We start from the raw sequence: 18,481 nt of genomic DNA on the forward strand, positions 1-18,481 counted from the left end.
GAGGTGAGTGTTTGATGTTTGACATTGCTTTGCCTGTTAAACAAGATCCTCCACTACCCACAACAGGGACCTAAGGACTGGTAGCTCCACCCAGGCCACCCAGCCACCCGCAACAGGATCCAAAGATAACTGATACCTCCCAGTCCTTACAACCAAAAACTTTGGGTGCCCATGGTCCATCTGCAGAAGCCACCCGCCAGCACGCTCTAGGGAACAGGGACACGCTTTCCTCAGGGACACTTGGGGGTTGGTTCTCAGCCCCCTGCCTTGTTCAGAGTGTGACCCTCTGCTGCAATCAGATAGAGGTACCTACACCAATCACCCCTGCCCCTCTAAGACTGTAGGACAGAGCCTGCACCACACACTTGATGATCAGCTACCAGGAAACCTGAGCTGAATTCTTACAAGAAAACTGAATGGACTCCTAACTGATATACCTGATAACAGCTCTAGCCATCTGGGGACAGGACATCAGAGCTCCAAAGGTGAAAATAATCAAGTTAGCTCACTCAAGCAACCCATAGGGGCATACCAAAACAAAACAAAGCAAGAAGCTACAACACAGTAAGCAAGCATAAACTAATACAATAACTTACTGATGGCTTGGAGACAATAGTCATTATCAAGCCACATAAAAAAACAGACCATGATCACCTCAACAGTCTCTCAAAACAAAGAATTCAGGGATCTTCTAGATGACAGTGCATTCCTGGAATTACCAGAGCCAGAATACAAAAGTTTAATATACAAAACCCTTCAAGACATCAGGAAGGAAACGAGGCAATATGCAGAACAAGCCAAGGAACACACAGATAAAGCAATTGAAGAAATTAGAAAGATTATTCAGGAACATAATGAAAAGTTTAATAAGCTGGAAAAATCCATAGACAGACAGCAATCAGAAATTCAGAAGATTAATGATAAAATTACAGAAGTAGACAACTCAATAGAAAGTCAGAGGAGCAGAACTGAGCAAGTAGAAGCTAGAATTTCTGAACTTGAAGATAAATCACTTGGCACTAATATATTTGAAGAAAAATCAGATAAAAGAATTTTAAAAAATGAAGAAATCTTAAGAATCATGTGGGACTCTATCAAGAGAAATAACCTACGAGTGATTGGAGTACCAGAACAGGAAGGGATAACAGAAAATACAGAGAGCATTGTTGAAGGTTTCTTGGCAGAAAACTTCCCTGATATCATGAAAGATGAGAAGATATCTATCCAAGATGCTCATCAAACTCCACATAAGGTAGATCTTAAGAGAAAATCACCAAGACATATTATAATCAAACTTGCCAAAACCAAAGATAAAGAGAGAATTATAAGAGCAGCGAGGATAAATGAAAGGTCACCTACAAAGGAGAGCCAATGAGAATAAGCTCGGACTACTCGGCAGAAACCATGCAGGCAAGAAGGCAATGGGATGATATATTTTAAAAAATTGAAGGAAAAAAATTGCCTGGCAAGAATCACATATCCAGCAAAACTGTCTCTTAAAGATGAAGGTGAAATTAAGACATTTCCAGATAAACACAAGTTTAGGGAATCCATAAAAACCAAACCAAAACTACAAGAAATACTAAAGGGAGTTCTTTGGTTAGAAAATCAATAATATCAGGTAACAAACCAAGACTAGAACGCTGGGCAGAGCAACCAGAAGTCAACCCAGACAGGGAAATTCAAAAAAACAAAGCAAGATTATATATATATAAAAAAAAAAACTCAAACAGGGTAAAAGCGATGTTATTATACAAAAGAAGACTACATTCGAATAAAAAAGAGGGACTAAGAAATGTAATCATACACCTTCCAAATGGAGAGGAAGATACAGAGATACAAAGAAATAAAAGTTAGGTTTAAATTTAGAAAATTAGGGGTAAATAATAAGGTAACCACAAAGTAGACAAACTATCCTACTCACCAAAATAAAACACAAGAAAAAAATAGAGACTCAGTGGAAACAAAATCAACAGTAACAAATATGAGGAAAGGACAATATATAAAGATAATCTACTCAGTAAAAACAAACAAACAAACAAAAAAAAGATAATCTACTCAGTACATAAAATTAAGTGGGAAAAAGAAACTGTGAACAACACACAAAAAAGACATCAAAATGATAGCACTAAATTCATACCTATCCATGATTACCCTGAATGGAAATGGACTAAATGCACCAAAGAAGAGACAGAAAGTGGCAGAATGGATTAAAAAACAAGATCCATCTATGTGCTTCTACAAGAGACACACCTTAGACTTAGAGACACAAACAAACTAAAACTCAAAGGATGGAAAAAACACATCAAGCAAACAACAATCAAAAAAGAGCAGGAGTGGCAATATTAATTTCTGACAAAATAGACTTTAAAGTTAAATCCATCGGAAAGGATAAGGAAGGACACTATATAATGATTAAAGGGACAATATACCAAGAAGATATAACGATACTAAATATTTATGCACCCAACAACAGGGCTGCAAGATACATAAAACAAACTCTATCAGCATTGAAAAGTGAGATAGACAGCTCCACAATAATAGTAGAAGACTTCAACACACCACTTTCGGTGAAGGACAGGACATCCAGAAAGAAGCTCAATAAAGACACAGAAGGTCTAAATGGCACAATCAACCAACTTGACCTCGTGGACATATACAGAACACTCCACCCAACAGCAACCAAGTACACTTTCTTTTCTAGTACACATGGAACATTCTCTAGACCATGTATTAGGTCATAAAGCAAGCTTAGTAGAATCCAAAATATTGGAATATTACAAAGCGTCTTCTCTGACCATAAGGCCATAAAAGTAGAAATTAAGAACAGGAAAAGCAGGGCAAAGAAATCGAACAGTTGGAAACTGAACAATACCCTGCTCAAAAAAGATGAGATTATAGAAGACATTAAGGATGGAATAAAGAAATTCATAGAATCCAATTAAAATGAAAACACCTCCTGTCAGAAACTGTGGGACACAGCAAAAGTGGTGCTCAGAGGCCAGTTCATATCAATAAATGCACACATCCAAAAAGAAGAAAGGGCCCAAATCAAAGAATTATCCCTACGACTTGAACAAATAGAAAGAGCAACAAAAGAAACTCACAGGCACCAGAAGAAAACAAATAATAAAAATTAGAGCTGAACTACATGAAATTGAAAACAGAAAAACAATTGAAAGAATTAACAAGACCAAAAGCTGTTTTTTTTTTTAATAACTTTTATTAAGCTTCAAGTGAACGTTTACAAATCCAATCAGTCTGTCACATATAAGTTTACATACATCTCACTCCCTACTCCCACTTGCTCTCCCCCTCTTGAGTCAGCCCTTTCAGTCTCTCCTTTCGTGACAATTTTGCCGGCTTCCCTCTCTCTCTATCCTCCCATCCCCCCTCCAGACAAGAGTTGCCAACACAATCTCAAGTGTCCACCTGATATAATTAGCTCACTCTTCATCAGCATCTCTCTCCCACCCGCTGATCAGTCCCTTTCATTTCTGATGAGTTGTCTTCGGGGATGGTTCCTGTCCTGTGTCAACTGAAGGTCTGGGGAGCATGGCCGCCGGGATTCCTCCAGTCTCAGTCAGACCATTAAGTTTGGTCTTTTTATGAGAATTTGGGGTCTGCATCCCACTGATCTCCTGTTCCCTCAGGGGTCCTCTGCTGTGCTCCCTGTCAGGGCAGTCATCGATTGTGGCCGGGCACCAACTAGTTCTTCTGGTCTCAGAATGATGTAGGTCTCTGGTTCATGTGGCCCTTTCTGTCTCTTGGGCTCTTAGTTGTCGTGTGGCCTTGGTGTTCTTCATTTTCCTTTGCTCCAGGTGGGTTGAGACCAATTGCTGCATCTTAGATGGCCGCTTGTTAGCATTTAAGACCCCAGATGCCACATTTCAAAGTGGGATGCAGAATGATTTCATAATAGAATTATTTTGCCAATTGACTTAGAAGTCCCCGCAAACCATGTTCCCCAGACCCCCTCCCTTGCTCCGCTGACCTTTGAAGCATTCATTTTATCCCGGAAACTTCTTTGCTTTTGGTCCAGTCCAATTGAGCTGACCTTCCATGTATTGAGTGTTGTCTTTCCCTTCACCTAAAGCAGTTCTTATCTACTGATTAATCAATAAAAAAACCCTCTCCCACCCTCCCTCCCTCCCCCCCTCGTAACCACAAAAGTATGTGTTCTTCTCAGGTTTACTATTTCTCAAGATCTTATAATAGTGGTCTTATACAATATTTGTCCTTTTGCCTCTGACTCATTTCGCTCAGCATAATGCCTTCCAGGTTCCTCCATGTTATGAAATGTTTCACAGATTCGTCACTGTTCTTTATCGATGCGTAGTATTCCATTGTGTGAATATACCACAATTTATTTACCCATTCATCCGTTGATGGACACCTTGGTTGCTTCCAACTTTTTGCTATTGTAAACAGAGCTGCAATAAACATGGGTGTGCATGTATCTGTTTGTATGAAGGCTCTTGTATCTCTAGGGTATATTCCTAGGAGTGGGATTTCTGGGTTGTATGGTAGTTCTATTTCTAACTGTTTAAGATAACGCCAGATAGATTTCCAAAGTGGTTGTACCATTTTACATTCCCACCAGCAGTGTATGAGAGTTCCAATCTCTCCGCAGCCTCTCCAACATCTATTATTTTGTGTTTTTTGGATTAATGCCAGCCTTGCTGGTGTGAGATGGAATCTCATCGTAGTTTTAATTTGCATTTCTCTAATGGCTAATGATCGAGAGCATTTTCTCATGTATCTGTTGGCTGCCTGAATATCTTCTTTAGTGAAGTGTGTGTTCATATCCTTTGCCCACTTCTTGATTGGGTTGTTTGTCTTTTTGTGGTTGAGTTTTGACAGAATCATGTAGATTTTAGAGATCAGGCGCTGGTCGGAGATGTCATAGCTGAAAATTCTTTCCCAGTCTGTAGGTGGTCTTTGGTTTTTTGAAAAAATCAACAAAATTGATAAACCGCTGGCGAAACCGACAAAAGAAAAACAGGAGAGGAAGCAAATAACCCAAATAAGAAATGGTATGGGCGATATTACAACAGACCCAACTGAAATAAAAGAATCATATTAGATTACTATGCAAAATTGTACTCTAACAAATTTGAAAACCTGGAGGAAGTGGATGAATTCCTAGAAACACACTACCTACCTAAACTAACACAAAGGGGTAGAACAACTAAAGAGACCCATAACAAAAGAAGAGATTGAAAAGGTAATCAAAAAACTCCCAACAAAAAAAAGCCCTGGTCTGGAGGGCTTCACTGCAGAGTTCTACCAAACTTTCAGAGAAAAGTTAACACCACTACTACTAAAGGTATTTCAGAGCATAGAAAAGGATGGAATACTATCAAACTCATTCTCTGAAGCCACCATATCCGTGATACCAATACCAGGTAAAGACACCACAACAAAAGAAAATTATAGACCTATATCCCTCATGAACATAAATGCAAAAATCCTCAAAAAAATTCTAGCCAATAGAATTCAACAACATATCAAAAAAATAATTCACCATGACCAAGTGGGATTCATACCAGGCATGCAGGGATGGTTCAACATTAGAAAAACAATTAATGTATCCACCACATAAATAAAACAAAAGACAAGAATTACACGATTTTATCAATTGATACAGAAAAGGCATTTGACAAAGTTCAACACCCATTCATGATAAAAACTCTCAGCAAAATAGGAATAGAAGGAAAATTCCTCAACATAATAAAGGGCATTTATACAAAGCCAACAGCCAACATCACCCTAAACGGAGAGAGTCTGAAAGCATTCACACTGAGATCGGGAACCAGACAAGGATGCCCTTTATCGCTGCTCTTGTTCAACATTGTGCTGGAGGTCCTAGCCAGAGCAATTAGGCTAGATCAAGAAATAAAGGGCATCCAGATTGGCAAGGAAAAAGTAAAAGTATCTGTATTTGCAGATGACATGATCTCATACACAGAAAACCCTAAGGAATCCTCCAGAAAACTACTGAAACTAATAGAAGAGTTCAGCAGAGTGTCAGGATACAAGACGAACATACAAAAATCAGTTGGATTCCTCTACACCAACAAATAGAATATCGAAGAGGAAATCACCAAATCAATGCCATTTATAGTAATCCCCAAGAAGATAAAATACTTAGGAATAAATCTTACCAGAGATGTAAAAGACTTATACAAAGAAAACTACAGTACACTTCTGCAAGAAACCAAAAGAGACTTACATAAGTGGAAAAACTTACCTTGCTCATGGATAGGAAGACTTAACATTATAAAAATGTCTATTCTACCAAAAGCGATCTATACATTTAATGCAATTCCGATCCAAATCCCAACGACATTCTTTAATGAGTTGGAGAAACAAATCACCAACTTCATATGGAAGGGAAAGAGGCCCCAGATAAATAAGGCATTACTGAAAAAGAAGAACAAAGTGGGAGGCCTTACTTTACCTGATTTTAGAACCTATTATACCGCCACAGTAGTCAAAACAGCCTGGTACTGGTACAACAACAGGCACATAGACCCATGGAACAGAATTGAGAATCCAGACATAAATCCATCCACATATGAGCAGTTGATATTTGACAAAGGCCCCAAAACAGTTAAACGGGGAAAAGACAGTCCTTTTAACAAATGGTGCTGGCATAACTGGATATCCATCTGCAAAAAAATGAAACAAGACCCATACCTCTCTCCATGCACAAAAAAGAGCTCAAACTGGATCAAAGACCTAAACATAAAATCTAAAATGATAAAGATTATGGAAGAAAAAATAGGGACAACGTTAGGAGAGCCCTGATACCTGGCCTAAACAGTTTACAAAACATTATCAAGAATGCAGAAGAAAAACTAGATAACTGGGAGCTCCTAAAAATCAAACACCTATGCTCATCCAAAGACTTCACAAAGTAAAAAGACTACCTACAGACTGGGAAAAAGTTTTTAGCTATGACATTTCCGATCAGCGCCTGATCTCTAAAATCTACATGATACTGCAAAAACTCAACTACAAAAAGACAAATAACTGTATTAAAAAATGGGCAAAAGATATGAATAGACACTTCACTAAAGACATTCCGGTAGCTAACAGATACATGAGAAAATGTTCACGATCATTAGCCATTAGAGAAATGCAGATCAAAACTACAATGAGATTTCTTCTCACTCCAACAAGGTTGGCATTAATCCAAAAAACACAAAATAATAAATGTTGGAGAGATTGGAACACTTCTACACTGCTAGTGGGAATGTCAAATGGTACAACCACTTTGGAAATCGATTTGGCGCTCCCTTAAAAAGCTAGAAATAGAACTACCATACGATCCAGCAATCCCACTCCTTGGAACATATCCTACAGAAATAAGAGCCTTTACATGAACAGATATGTGCACACCCATGTCTATTGCAGCACTGTTTACAATAGCAAAAAGATGGAAGCAACCAAGGTTCCCATCAATGGATGAATGGATAAATAAATTATGGTATATTCACACAAAGGAATACTACGCATCGATAAAGAACAGTGAGGAATCTGGGAAACATTTCATAACATGGAGGAACCTGGAAGGAATTATGCTGAGTGAAACTAGTCAGCTGCAAAAGGACAAATGTTGTATGAGATCATTATTATAAGAACTTGAGAAATAGTTTAAACTGAGAAGAAAACATTCTTTCGCGGTTACAAGAGGAGGGAGGGAGGAAAGGTGGGAGAGGGGTAGATAAGAACTACTTTAGGTGAAGGGATAGACAACACACAATGCAGGAGAGGTCAGCACAACTGGACTAAACCAAAAGCAAAGAAATTTCCTGAATAAACTGAATGCTTCAAAGGCCAGTGTAGCAGGGGCAGAGGCTTGGGGACCATGGTTTCAGGGGACGTCTAAGTCAATTGACATAATAAAATCTATTGAGAAAACATTCTGCATCCCACTTTGAAGAGTGGCATCTGGGGTCTTAAACTCTAGCACGCAGCCGTCTAAGATGCACCAATGAGTCTCAACCCATCTGGATCAAAGGAGAATGAAGAACACCAAGGACACAAGGTGATTAGGAGCCCAAGAGACAGAAAGGGCCACATGAACCAGTGACTACACCATCCTGAGACCAGAAGAACTAGATGGTGCCCGGCTACAACCGATGACTGCCCTGAAAAGGAACACAACAGAGAACCCCTGAGGGAGCAGGAGAGCAGTGGGATGCAGGCCCCAAAATCTCATAAAAAGACTAAACTTAATGGTCTGACTGAGACTGGAAGGACCCCGGTGGTCGTGGCTCCAGACCTTCTGTTGGCCCAGGACAGGAACCATTCCCAAAGCCAACTCTTCAGACATGGATGGGACTGGACAATGGGTTGGAGAGGGATGCTGGTGAGGAGTGAGCTTCTTGGATCAGGTGGACACTTGAGACTATGTTGGTGTCTCCTGCCTGGAGGGGAGATGAGAGGGTAGAGGGGGTTAGAAGCTGATGAAATGGACATGAAAAGAGAGAGTGGAGGGAGGGAGCAGGCTGTCTCATTAGGGGGAGAGTAATCGGGAGTATGTAGCAAGGTATATATAAGTTTTTATGTGAGAGACTGATTTGATCTGTAAACTTTCACTTAAAGCACAATAAAAATTATTTAAAAAAAAAAAAGGCTAGATTTACTGGTCTGATAGGGACTGGTGGAACCCCTGAGACTATGGCCGTTAGACACTCTTCAAACCTGGAACTGAACCCACTCCCAGAGATCACCTTTCAGCCAACAAATAGACAGGCCTATGAAGTAAATCACCTCATATGCATGTGAAACCTAGACGATGAATAAGGAAGACCCAAGAAGAATTGGTGCCTTTGAATTACACTGTTGGTGAAGAATATTGAATATACCATGGACTACCAGAAGAACAAACAAATCTGTCTTGGAAGAAGTACAGCTAGAATACTCCTTGGAAGTGAAAATGGTGAGACTTTGTCTCAGGTACTTTGGACGTGTTATCAGAAGGGACCAGTCCCTGGAGAAAGATATCATAGCTTGGTAAAGTGGAGGGTAATCGAAAAAGAGGAAGACCCTTAACAAGATGGATTGACACAGTGGCTGCAAGGATGGGCTCAAGCATAACAATGGTGAGGATGGCACAGGACCGGGCAATGTTTTGTTCTGTTGTACATAGGATTGCTATGAGTCAGAACCGAGTCGACAACAACAACATAAAGTGAATGATAACATCCATGAGGAACTTGCTCCTCAGAACAATCAACTAGAGGAGATCAAAATGACAGAATTTGCCCAAAAACAGAGTTCAGAAGGCAGAAAGAGGCAGGAAAGATGGGGGAATGGAAACAGGGAACTCAGAGAGGAAGTGGATAGCGTGTTGTCACATTGAGGGGATTGTAACTAATGTCACAAAAAAAAGCGTGTAAATTGTTGATTGGGAAACTAATTTGCTCTGTAAACTTTCACTCAAACCACAATAAAATGTTAAAAAAAGGATTCTGTCAAAGAATCCTGACCAAAACAAGGAAAATTTAGAACAGAATTTCGAATTTTCATGGACTCCAGACTTCCTTAAGCTATGAAGACTGAATGAACCCCTCAAACTATTGCCTTGAGATAATCTTTAAACCTTAAATCAAAAATATCCCCTGAAGTCTTCTTAAAACCGAACAATAGTTCAGCATAGCTATTAAAAAAAAAGTCTGCCTTGAGCATTATGCTGTTTTAAGAACTATCTATACGGGATCAAATTGACAGCAGCAACAGGAAAGATAAGTTAGGAACGTTAGGGGGCAGTGAATTTGTGTTAACGGGGGAGGGACAATTCAGAAAAGGAGGGTGAGAATAGTTGCACAACTCAAAGAATGTAAGCAATGGCACTAAATGGTATATGAGGATGGCACAGGACAGGACAATGTTTTGCTCTGTTGTACATGGGTTCTCTACGAGTTGGAACTGACTAGATACCACCTCACAACATCAAATGATACATGTAGAAATTGTTGAATTGGCGTGTGTTTTGCTGTGTATACTCTCATCGATGACAGCAAAATATATAAAATTACATGTAAAAAAAGAAAGAAGAAACTAAAAAAGTGGGTCGCTCAGGACAGGGATCGCTGAGAAGGGGTTATTTAAGCAAAGCCTTGAAGGAATTGAGGAAATGAGCCACGTGAGTATCTGAGGAAACAGCAACTCAGGCAGAGGGAAGAGCAGTTCCACCCACAGCTGCCTGAGAGGAGTAAGTGATGTAAAGTTTCCCTCACTGTCCCTGGGACACAGTAAGCAGTCAGCCAAGGCTGAGCAGACATTCCAGGTGACCACGAAGAGCACCTTCTAACTCTAAGGACAATGCACTTTTGAGGTTTCTGGAAACACTGTTAACAGGCACCATCCACCCACAGGAATGCCCTCCCCAGCTGACCACAGAAGCCTAAGCTGGAAGAGTCGCTGCTGTTGGACTTCAGCCTGCGCAGAGAGCTCAAGGGCCCTAGAAGAGGAAGCTAGAAACAGAGTGAGGCAGAAGCCCTGCCAGCTGCACACACCAGAGATAAGACAGTGCCTATGGGGGAGTGGATAAGGGTACAGTCACATGAAGGAGGAAGGAAGGAAAGGAACCCATGTTACTAAGGCAGATTCAGGTTTGGATATTGTCCTGCCATTTACTAGCTCTTTACCACCTTTAAAAATGACCGAATCCTCTGAGCCTCAATTTTCCCATCTGTAAGATGGGCATTAAAATATTCATCCTGTAAGATAGTTGTGAGGACTTAAGAAGATTTGTTAAAGTGGCAAGCAAATAGTGGGCTCAACACAAAGCAGGTCCCCTTCCCTCTGTACCAAGTACTGGGGAGGCAGTCACCAGGTCTTATTCAGTCAGCTCGTGTCCTTATTAATTTTATTCATTTCTGTGGGGATAATATCACTTACCTTTCAGGGAGGGTATGAGGTTTCAGTGAGAACAGATAAAAGCTATGCTTGCACAGTTATTGGGCCAGAAAAGGTACTCCTAGGTGTTTGTTGGGTACCTAGATGGATGCGTGGATGGAAGGGCGCATGGATGGATGGACAGACAGGTATGTGGGTGGATGGGTGGATGATTGGGTAGATGGCTTGTTGGAAGAATATCAAGAGAAACATAATTTGTTCTACAGAAATACCAAGTCTGCAAGAAAAAAAACACTGCTTTACAAGGTTTTATTATATCTGTCTGTGGCCTTAGGTCTCAAGCACAGATATAACACAGATGTGTAAAAACAGGCATAACCATACTACCATTGTTATGTCTATGACTCATCTCAGTGTGGCAAAGGGCATGGTCTTGCGTGAGTCAACATTTTTGAAATAAGATCACTGGCAGTTCCCTGATGTCAGAGGCTGAGCTCTGAGGGAAATACAAGGTGTGGCTTCCCTGAAGTGCAATCCCAGAATGGCTTGGAAGCCTGAGCAGTGATGTTTCATTGAAAGACTCAGTTTTTCCCTTAATTCCTGCCACCATTTCAAGAAGGGAGAGGCATGGGGAGCAGACAGCCCTACTTTCACAGCAGTTGCACCACTGATAACTGACTTGCTACATAACTTCTGTGATCACTTAGCCCCTTTGCGCTCCATGTTCCCTTTGTAAGAAAAAGGGGCCCTCCCAGCTCCAAATTGTTCTGATCCTCTGAAACCCCCCTATATCTTCCTTTAAAATATGGACAAAGAGCTTTAGAAGAACATTGTTAAATGTCTTCCCCATCTGTCCCTAAAGATTCTCCTTAAGCTCTCTCAAAATAATTACATTATATGTCAAGATGCCCGTTTATGCTACACCCTGGGAAAATAGTAAGCTTTGGAGGGAGACAGATCTCAATTTCAGGCTCTCTGTGAGAAATTGTGGATACATAGATAATTAAGACTCAGTTCCTACCCCCAGGATAGGGAATAGAGACAATGAAATGAATGAGCCTCAGTTACCACAGTAATTAAGGTATAAAGAAAAAAAAAATCAATCTTCCCAGCTCTAAACTGCTTCTAGGAGGGAGCCAATAACCCTGCCTGAAGGAATCCAGGAAGGCTGCCTGTAGGAGCTATTCTAGGCTAGATCAGAAGGAAGACTTGGCATCTGAGAAGGCCACAACAAAGCAGAGGTTACAGAGGGAGTTATAAAAAAAAAGTTGTCACTGAGTTGATTCCAACTCATGGCAACTCCATGTGTTTCAGAGCGGAACTGTGCTTTACAGAGTTTTTATGGCTGTGACCTTTCAGAAATAGATTGCCAGGCCTTTCTTCTGATGCACCTCTGGGTGGATTTGGACCACAACCTTTCAGTTAGAGCCCAGAGCTTTAACATTTGTGCCACCCAGGATATTCAGGACGGTGAGGAGTTCAGCAGAGCTGTAGAGTGGACTACAGCCTAAAATATTCCCCCCACCATCCTGAGCCCTGGATGGGGAGTGAGACCCTGACCTGTATGTTGGGGGCAACATTCTGGGACAGACAAGGGGACAATCAAAAGTCACCATGTTGGAACTGTCAGAGTTACTCCTTATTGAGCACTTACTGAATGTAGACGCTACGCAGTTTATACACAACCCAGCAGTGTTTCCTAAAGTGTGCTACACAAGTCCCTGGGGGCACCTGAGGTGATTTTCGATGAGAGATGGAGAAACATTTTTATTTTAACAGTTATGCGCTTCTGTTTCCATTTACCTTCTATTCGTGGCAGATGGCATTGGTTTTCATTCACAATTATGTTATAAAGTTTCCTTTCTAAATAAATTTAAGTTTAAAAACACGACTCAATTTAAATTAAAATATTTATTAAGTAAACAAACAGGTGGTACGTGGATATGGCAGAGTTTACAAGGGGGTACACAACTGGTTGAAATTCAGGAAACAATGTGTTTTAGCATATAAACATTTGCCTCATTCAGAGGTCTTTTGGTTGCAAGTAGTAGATATCCACCCAAATCAGCTTAGGCAAACTAAGAGAATGTATCCTGACCAGGGAATTTCAGAGCATCCAAAGGAGGGCAAGCAGATGAGCCTCAGGAAGGGTTGGGCCTGAGGAGGAGGGCCAACAGGCCCTGGTAGCACAATCCCTTCTCTAGCCTAGGCCCCTGTGGTCTCTCTTCCCTCTGTACCATGCAACTTCATCTTCTCTCTGAGCGGAGCCATTTTTTTCCCACTACATTCATGCAGGCAGCCACCCCCACGCTGTCACAGACACAGACAAACATACACATAGACACTCACAGCTCCAGAGTTTATGTGTTCAGGTAAGCGACCTGCACAGCCTAAAACAGCAGCCCTGAATCTTGCTGCCTATTCCTGAGAGACAACCTGATTGGCCCAGCTCAGGCCAGATGCCCACCTCTTACCCACTGAGTCCCTGATGGAGAATTGAGGGGTTGGCTGCAAGAGGGAGTGAAATTCTCCAAAGAGGGAGCATCTGGGATGAGCAGTCACCCTGCAATGCCTCAGCATTTGCTGTCGTAACAACCCTATGAGGTAGCTTTTACTTCATAGGCAATACACCCTAAGAGGTAGGAAATTCAGCTCACAGTCCCTCAGCAGAAAATGATAAAGCCAAGGCTTGAACCTGGGGCTGTGTGACACCAAAGCTTGACTGTAAGGCACTGTCTACTTGGTCTCCATCAGCTAAACCCACCCCACAACTACCATTCCAGACCCCAGCAGAATATTGGCCACCCGGAGGCATTAATCAAAAACAGCAATCCAGTGTTTGCCCATTAGACAGGAGACAAGGGTCCCAAATACATGGGGACACTGGCTGGAAGCAAAGATTTCTCAGAAGGACCACGAGGCTCCAGAAGCCAGGGAAGGCTCCTCCAAGCCCTGGGGTCTGAGGTTGCCAGGCTCACACTGCAGGTACATGGCTCAGGGTACAAGAGGCTCATTTGCATGTGTTTACTGAAAATCATAAACAGGCATCTAGAAATCCTCAAGAGAAGCTGACACCTCCCTTCTGCATCCCAAAATCAAAGCGCCTGACTACTCCCTGGGGACTGTAACTGCTCCTCTCACCTCCTGGAAACTAGGTGTTATGGATTGAATCATATCCCCCAAAAATATGTGTTGTAAATTCTATGCCTGTTACAATCCCATTTGGGAATGGGTTATCTTTGTTATGTTAATGAGGCAGACTTAGTGTAGGGTGTATCTTAAATCCATCTCTTTTGAGATATAAAAGACATTAAATAAGCAAGTGAGAGAAACAGAGATGGGGGAAGAGATGCCCAGCCACATGATGATTGCCCAGGAACAGAGGCTCAGAAGAGAAAAGGACCTTCCTCCAGAGCCAATAGAGAAAGCTCTTCCCTAGAGCCAGCACCCTGAATTCTGACTTCCAGCCTCCTAAACTGTGAGAAAATAAATTTGTTTGTTAGAGCCATCCACTTGTGGTATTTCTGTTATACCAGCACTAGGTAACTAAGACACTAGGTTAGGAGGGGCCTCCCAGACAGAGAGGAAAGGAGACCTGACCAGTTCCTTCTACTCTGCAGGCTTCACTATATGCAAGCACTTCCCAGCCTAAGTCTATGCTTCAGTGGAAGACTCTGGGCCTTGTGGCGCTCTGGCCTGGATGTCCTCAATTTTGCTCTGCCATTATCTCTGCCTTGGTGAGATTGCCTCCATACCTAACAGGCTACCACTGCCCAAATAGGAAATGCACAAACAACAGCCCAGAGCACAGCAGATTGCTCTTCTTCCCCCAGGCCAGTCCTTGATAGCCATGGAGAAAAGGGCTTTGGGGCTGTCCCCAGTAATCAGGGACTAATTTAATTTTTGAGGGAACTGACGGGCCTCTGGTTGAGTGGCGTGACTACTTCAATGCCAGTGTCTATGGTGGCCCGGGAGCATTTCTGGCTGCTGCGCATGCTGTACAACTTCTCAGTGAGGTGTTTTCGGAACTTTTTGGTGAGGAAGCAGTAGATGACCGGGTCTAAAACACAATTGGTACTAAGCAGGCAGAGGGTAACCTGATGTGCATCGTTAATCGCCTGGTGGGAAGTGTTGTTCTGGAACTGAAGTTCAGCCAGGGTCCAGGGTAGCTGCACCATGTGGTGAGGCACAAAGCAGATGATGAACACAGCCAAGACCGTGCAGACCATCCACAGTGCCCGGCGCTTGACTTCAGCATTGTGCTGGACCTGCACCGGCTGCGTCAGCAGCGTGCGGATGATGACCAGGTTGCAAACGAGGATGATGAAGAAGACAAGGAAGAAGCTACACACAATGAAGATGTGGATGCTGAGGACTGGCACACTGCCCTTCTCATAATGCTCAAAGCAGCGGGTGATGTTGCTTAAGCCAGTTTTGTCAGACACTGTGTTGGTGGAGTCCATGAAAAGGAAGTAGGATGCAGCGGCCACAATGGTCACCCAGATAACCAGGGATAAAGTGATGCCACGCTTGCGGGTGGTGGCCTGAGCAGTTTTGATGGGTCGCGTCACTGCCTGGAAGCGGTTGTAAGTGATGACACCCAGGAAGGCCACGGAGCAGTAGGTATTGATGAAGAAGAGGCAGCCAGCCAAGTTGCACAGGAATTTGGGAAGAATCCAGTTGCCCTGGTTGTAGTAGTAGACGATCCACAAGGGCAGGGTGACCAAGAAGAGCAGGTCAGCCATGGTGAGGTTCACCATGAAGATCTTTATCTCATTGAGTTTCTTGGAAGGGTACAAGCTGGCAAAGACCCACAGCACGTAGCCATTGGCGATGACACCCAGCACAAAGATGATGCTGTAAAAAATTGGGAAGAGGATGTATCGGAACTCAGAGTCCAGGTGGGAGGATTCATTTGACTCCATTACTCTGAGCTAGAAGTGGTAGCTGATCAAAGTTTCCTGTCCGTGCCTGGAAGATCAAAGAGGAATTCCAGTTAACAAAGGGCTAAGAAGGGACTACAGTCATTTGTCCCTTCTAAGACTTCCATTTTACACATTTTTAAAACTCTAAAATCAAGATATGCCTTAAAATTGATAGCATCTTCCAGTTAATTGGTAGCATTTTTTCCTTTCTACACAAAATAATGGTGTATTTTTACAATCTGAGGTTATATCTCAGCATCTGAAATTCAATGAATCAATGGTAGTTCAGTTCTTTTCTCTTACTCCATTTTAAAATACAACATTTTATCCTTTGGCTTATTTTGGCTTAAAGTTTTAGATAATTTATTTGTAGTGGTAAAATACACAAAATTTTATATTATAAAATATTTAGTTTTTTTGATAAAGTTTGAGTTTTTCTCTATTGATTGAACTTGGAGGAAATTTTTGATGATAAAATGTTCTATATTAAAAATAACTTATATGTTCATAAGAAACACAGAAAATACAAAGAAGTACAATAGGAGGGCCACCCATAGAAAGGAATACTAGTCAGTCATTAGAAAGAGTGCATTAGATCTGATTGTTCTGCCATGGAAAGCTATCCCTGGATAATATTGTTGAGTAAAAACAAAACAAAATAAAAATGGAGAAAATATTTGGTATTACTCCGTTATGTATGCATATATGAATATCAAAAAATCTAGAAGGATACATCCGGAAGAGTGGACCTTAGTTAAGTACCCTCTGGGAAGGTGAGGTAGCCTTGGTGGAAAGTTGATTTACTTTATACTTTTGTTTGAGCTTTTTAGGTGCATTTGTTACTTTAATAATTAAAAAAAAATTAAATACAATTAAAAAATAAAAGTATCCAATGAGAAAACCCAGTAGACAATACTTTAGCTAAGTGATCAAGATTAACATCACCTTTACAAAGCCCCATCAACCTTATGTATCCCTGAAATGATGTAATGAGAAGGACACAACATCACTTCTGTGATATTCTTGCAAAAAATACATAACCTCCACTTAATCATGAGAAAACATCAGACAAAACCAAATTGTGAGACATTGTATACAATAACTGACCAGTGCTAATAAAAAGCATCAAGGTCGTGAAAGACAAGGAAAGACTGAGGAAGTATCATAGATTAGAGGAAACTAAAGAGATACATGACAACTAAGTGCAATGTGGGACTCTGGATTGGATCCTAGAAGAGAAAAAGAACATTAGGGGGAAAACAGATGAAATTCAAATAAGGGTTATAATTCAATTAATAATATTGTATCAATATTAATTTCCTGGTTTTGATCATTGTAGTATGGTTCTATAAGTGTTAACATCGGGGAAAGTTGGGTGAAGGGCATACATGAAATCTTCGTACTGTTTTTGCAACATTTCTGAAGGCCTAAATCTATGTCCCCTCACATGTCTGTCAGTTTGTCATACTGTGGGGGCTTGTGTGTTGCTGTTATGCCAGAAGGTGTGCCACCGGTATTCAGATACCAGCAGAGTCACCCATGGAGGACAGGTTTCAGCTGAGCTTCCAGACTAAGACAGACTAGAAAGAAGGACTCGGCAGTCTACTTCTGAAAAGCATTAGCCAGTGAAAACCTTATGAATAGCAGTTGAACATTGTCTGATATAGTGCTGGAAGATGAGCCCCCCAGGTTGGAAGGCACTCAAAAGATGACTGGGGAAGAGCTGCCTCCTCAAAGTAGAGTCGGCCTTAATGACGCAGTTGGAGTAAAGCTTTCGGGACCTTCATTTGCTGATGTGGCATGACTCAAAATGAGAAGAAACAGCTGCAAACATCCATTAATAATCGGAACCTGGAATGTATGAAGTATGAATCTAGGAAAATTGGAAATCATCAAAAATGAAATGGAACACATAAACATCGATATCCTAGGCATTAGTGAGCTGAAATGGACTGGTATTGGCCATTTTGAATCAGACAATCATATAGTCTACTATGCTGGGAATGACAATTGGAAGAGGAACGGTGTTGCGTTCATGGTCAAAAAGAAGGTTTCTATTAAAAAAATAAAAATAACAGAAAAAAAAAAAGAAGGTTTCAAGATCTATCCTGAAGTACAACGCTGTCAGTGATAGGATAATATCCATACACCTACAAGGAAGACCAGTTAATATGACTATTATTCAAATTTGCACACCAACCACTAAGGCCAAAGATGAATACAAGATTTTTATCAGCTGCTGCAGTCTGAAATTGATCGAACATGCAATCAAGATGCATTGATAATTACTGGCGATTGAAATGTGAAAGTTGGAAACAAAGAAGGATCAGTAGTTGGAAAATATGGCCTTGGTGATAGAAACAATGCCAGAGACCAAATGATAGAATTTTGCAAGACAAACGACTTCTTCATTGTAAATAACAGCAACTATACACATGGACCTCGCTAGGTGCAACACACAGAAATCAAATTGACTACATCTGTGGAAAGAGACAATGGAAAAGCTCAATATCATCAGTCAGAACAAGGCCAGGGGCCAACTGTGGAACAGACCATCAATTGTTTATATGCAAGTTCAAGCTGAAATGGAAGAAGATCAGAGCAAGTCCACGAGAGCCAAAATATGACCTTGAGTATATCCCACCTGAATTTAGAGACCATCTCAAGAATAGATTTGACGC

The 18,481-nt window shown here is 41.3% G+C and overlaps 1 protein-coding gene across 2 annotated transcripts in view; it reads right to left on the bottom strand.

Annotated features, from left to right (window-relative positions):
• Nucleotides 1-12,771: 12,771 nt before the first annotated feature.
• PTAFR (platelet activating factor receptor) overlaps nucleotides 12,772-18,481 on the bottom strand; it is a 32,613-nt gene continuing 26,903 nt past the window's right edge. For both annotated transcript variants that reach the window (XM_049878450.1, XM_049878451.1), the window contains exon 2: nucleotides 12,772-15,846. In XM_049878450.1, the coding sequence (XP_049734407.1) occupies nucleotides 14,772-15,800 (1,029 nt within the window). In that variant the 5' untranslated portion in view covers nucleotides 15,801-15,846 and the 3' untranslated portion in view covers nucleotides 12,772-14,771. The remainder of the gene's footprint in view (nucleotides 15,847-18,481) is intronic.

This window comes from Elephas maximus, chromosome 3 (genome assembly GCF_024166365.1).
Source record: "Elephas maximus indicus isolate mEleMax1 chromosome 3, mEleMax1 primary haplotype, whole genome shotgun sequence".
Lineage (NCBI taxonomy): Eukaryota > Metazoa > Chordata > Mammalia > Proboscidea > Elephantidae > Elephas > Elephas maximus.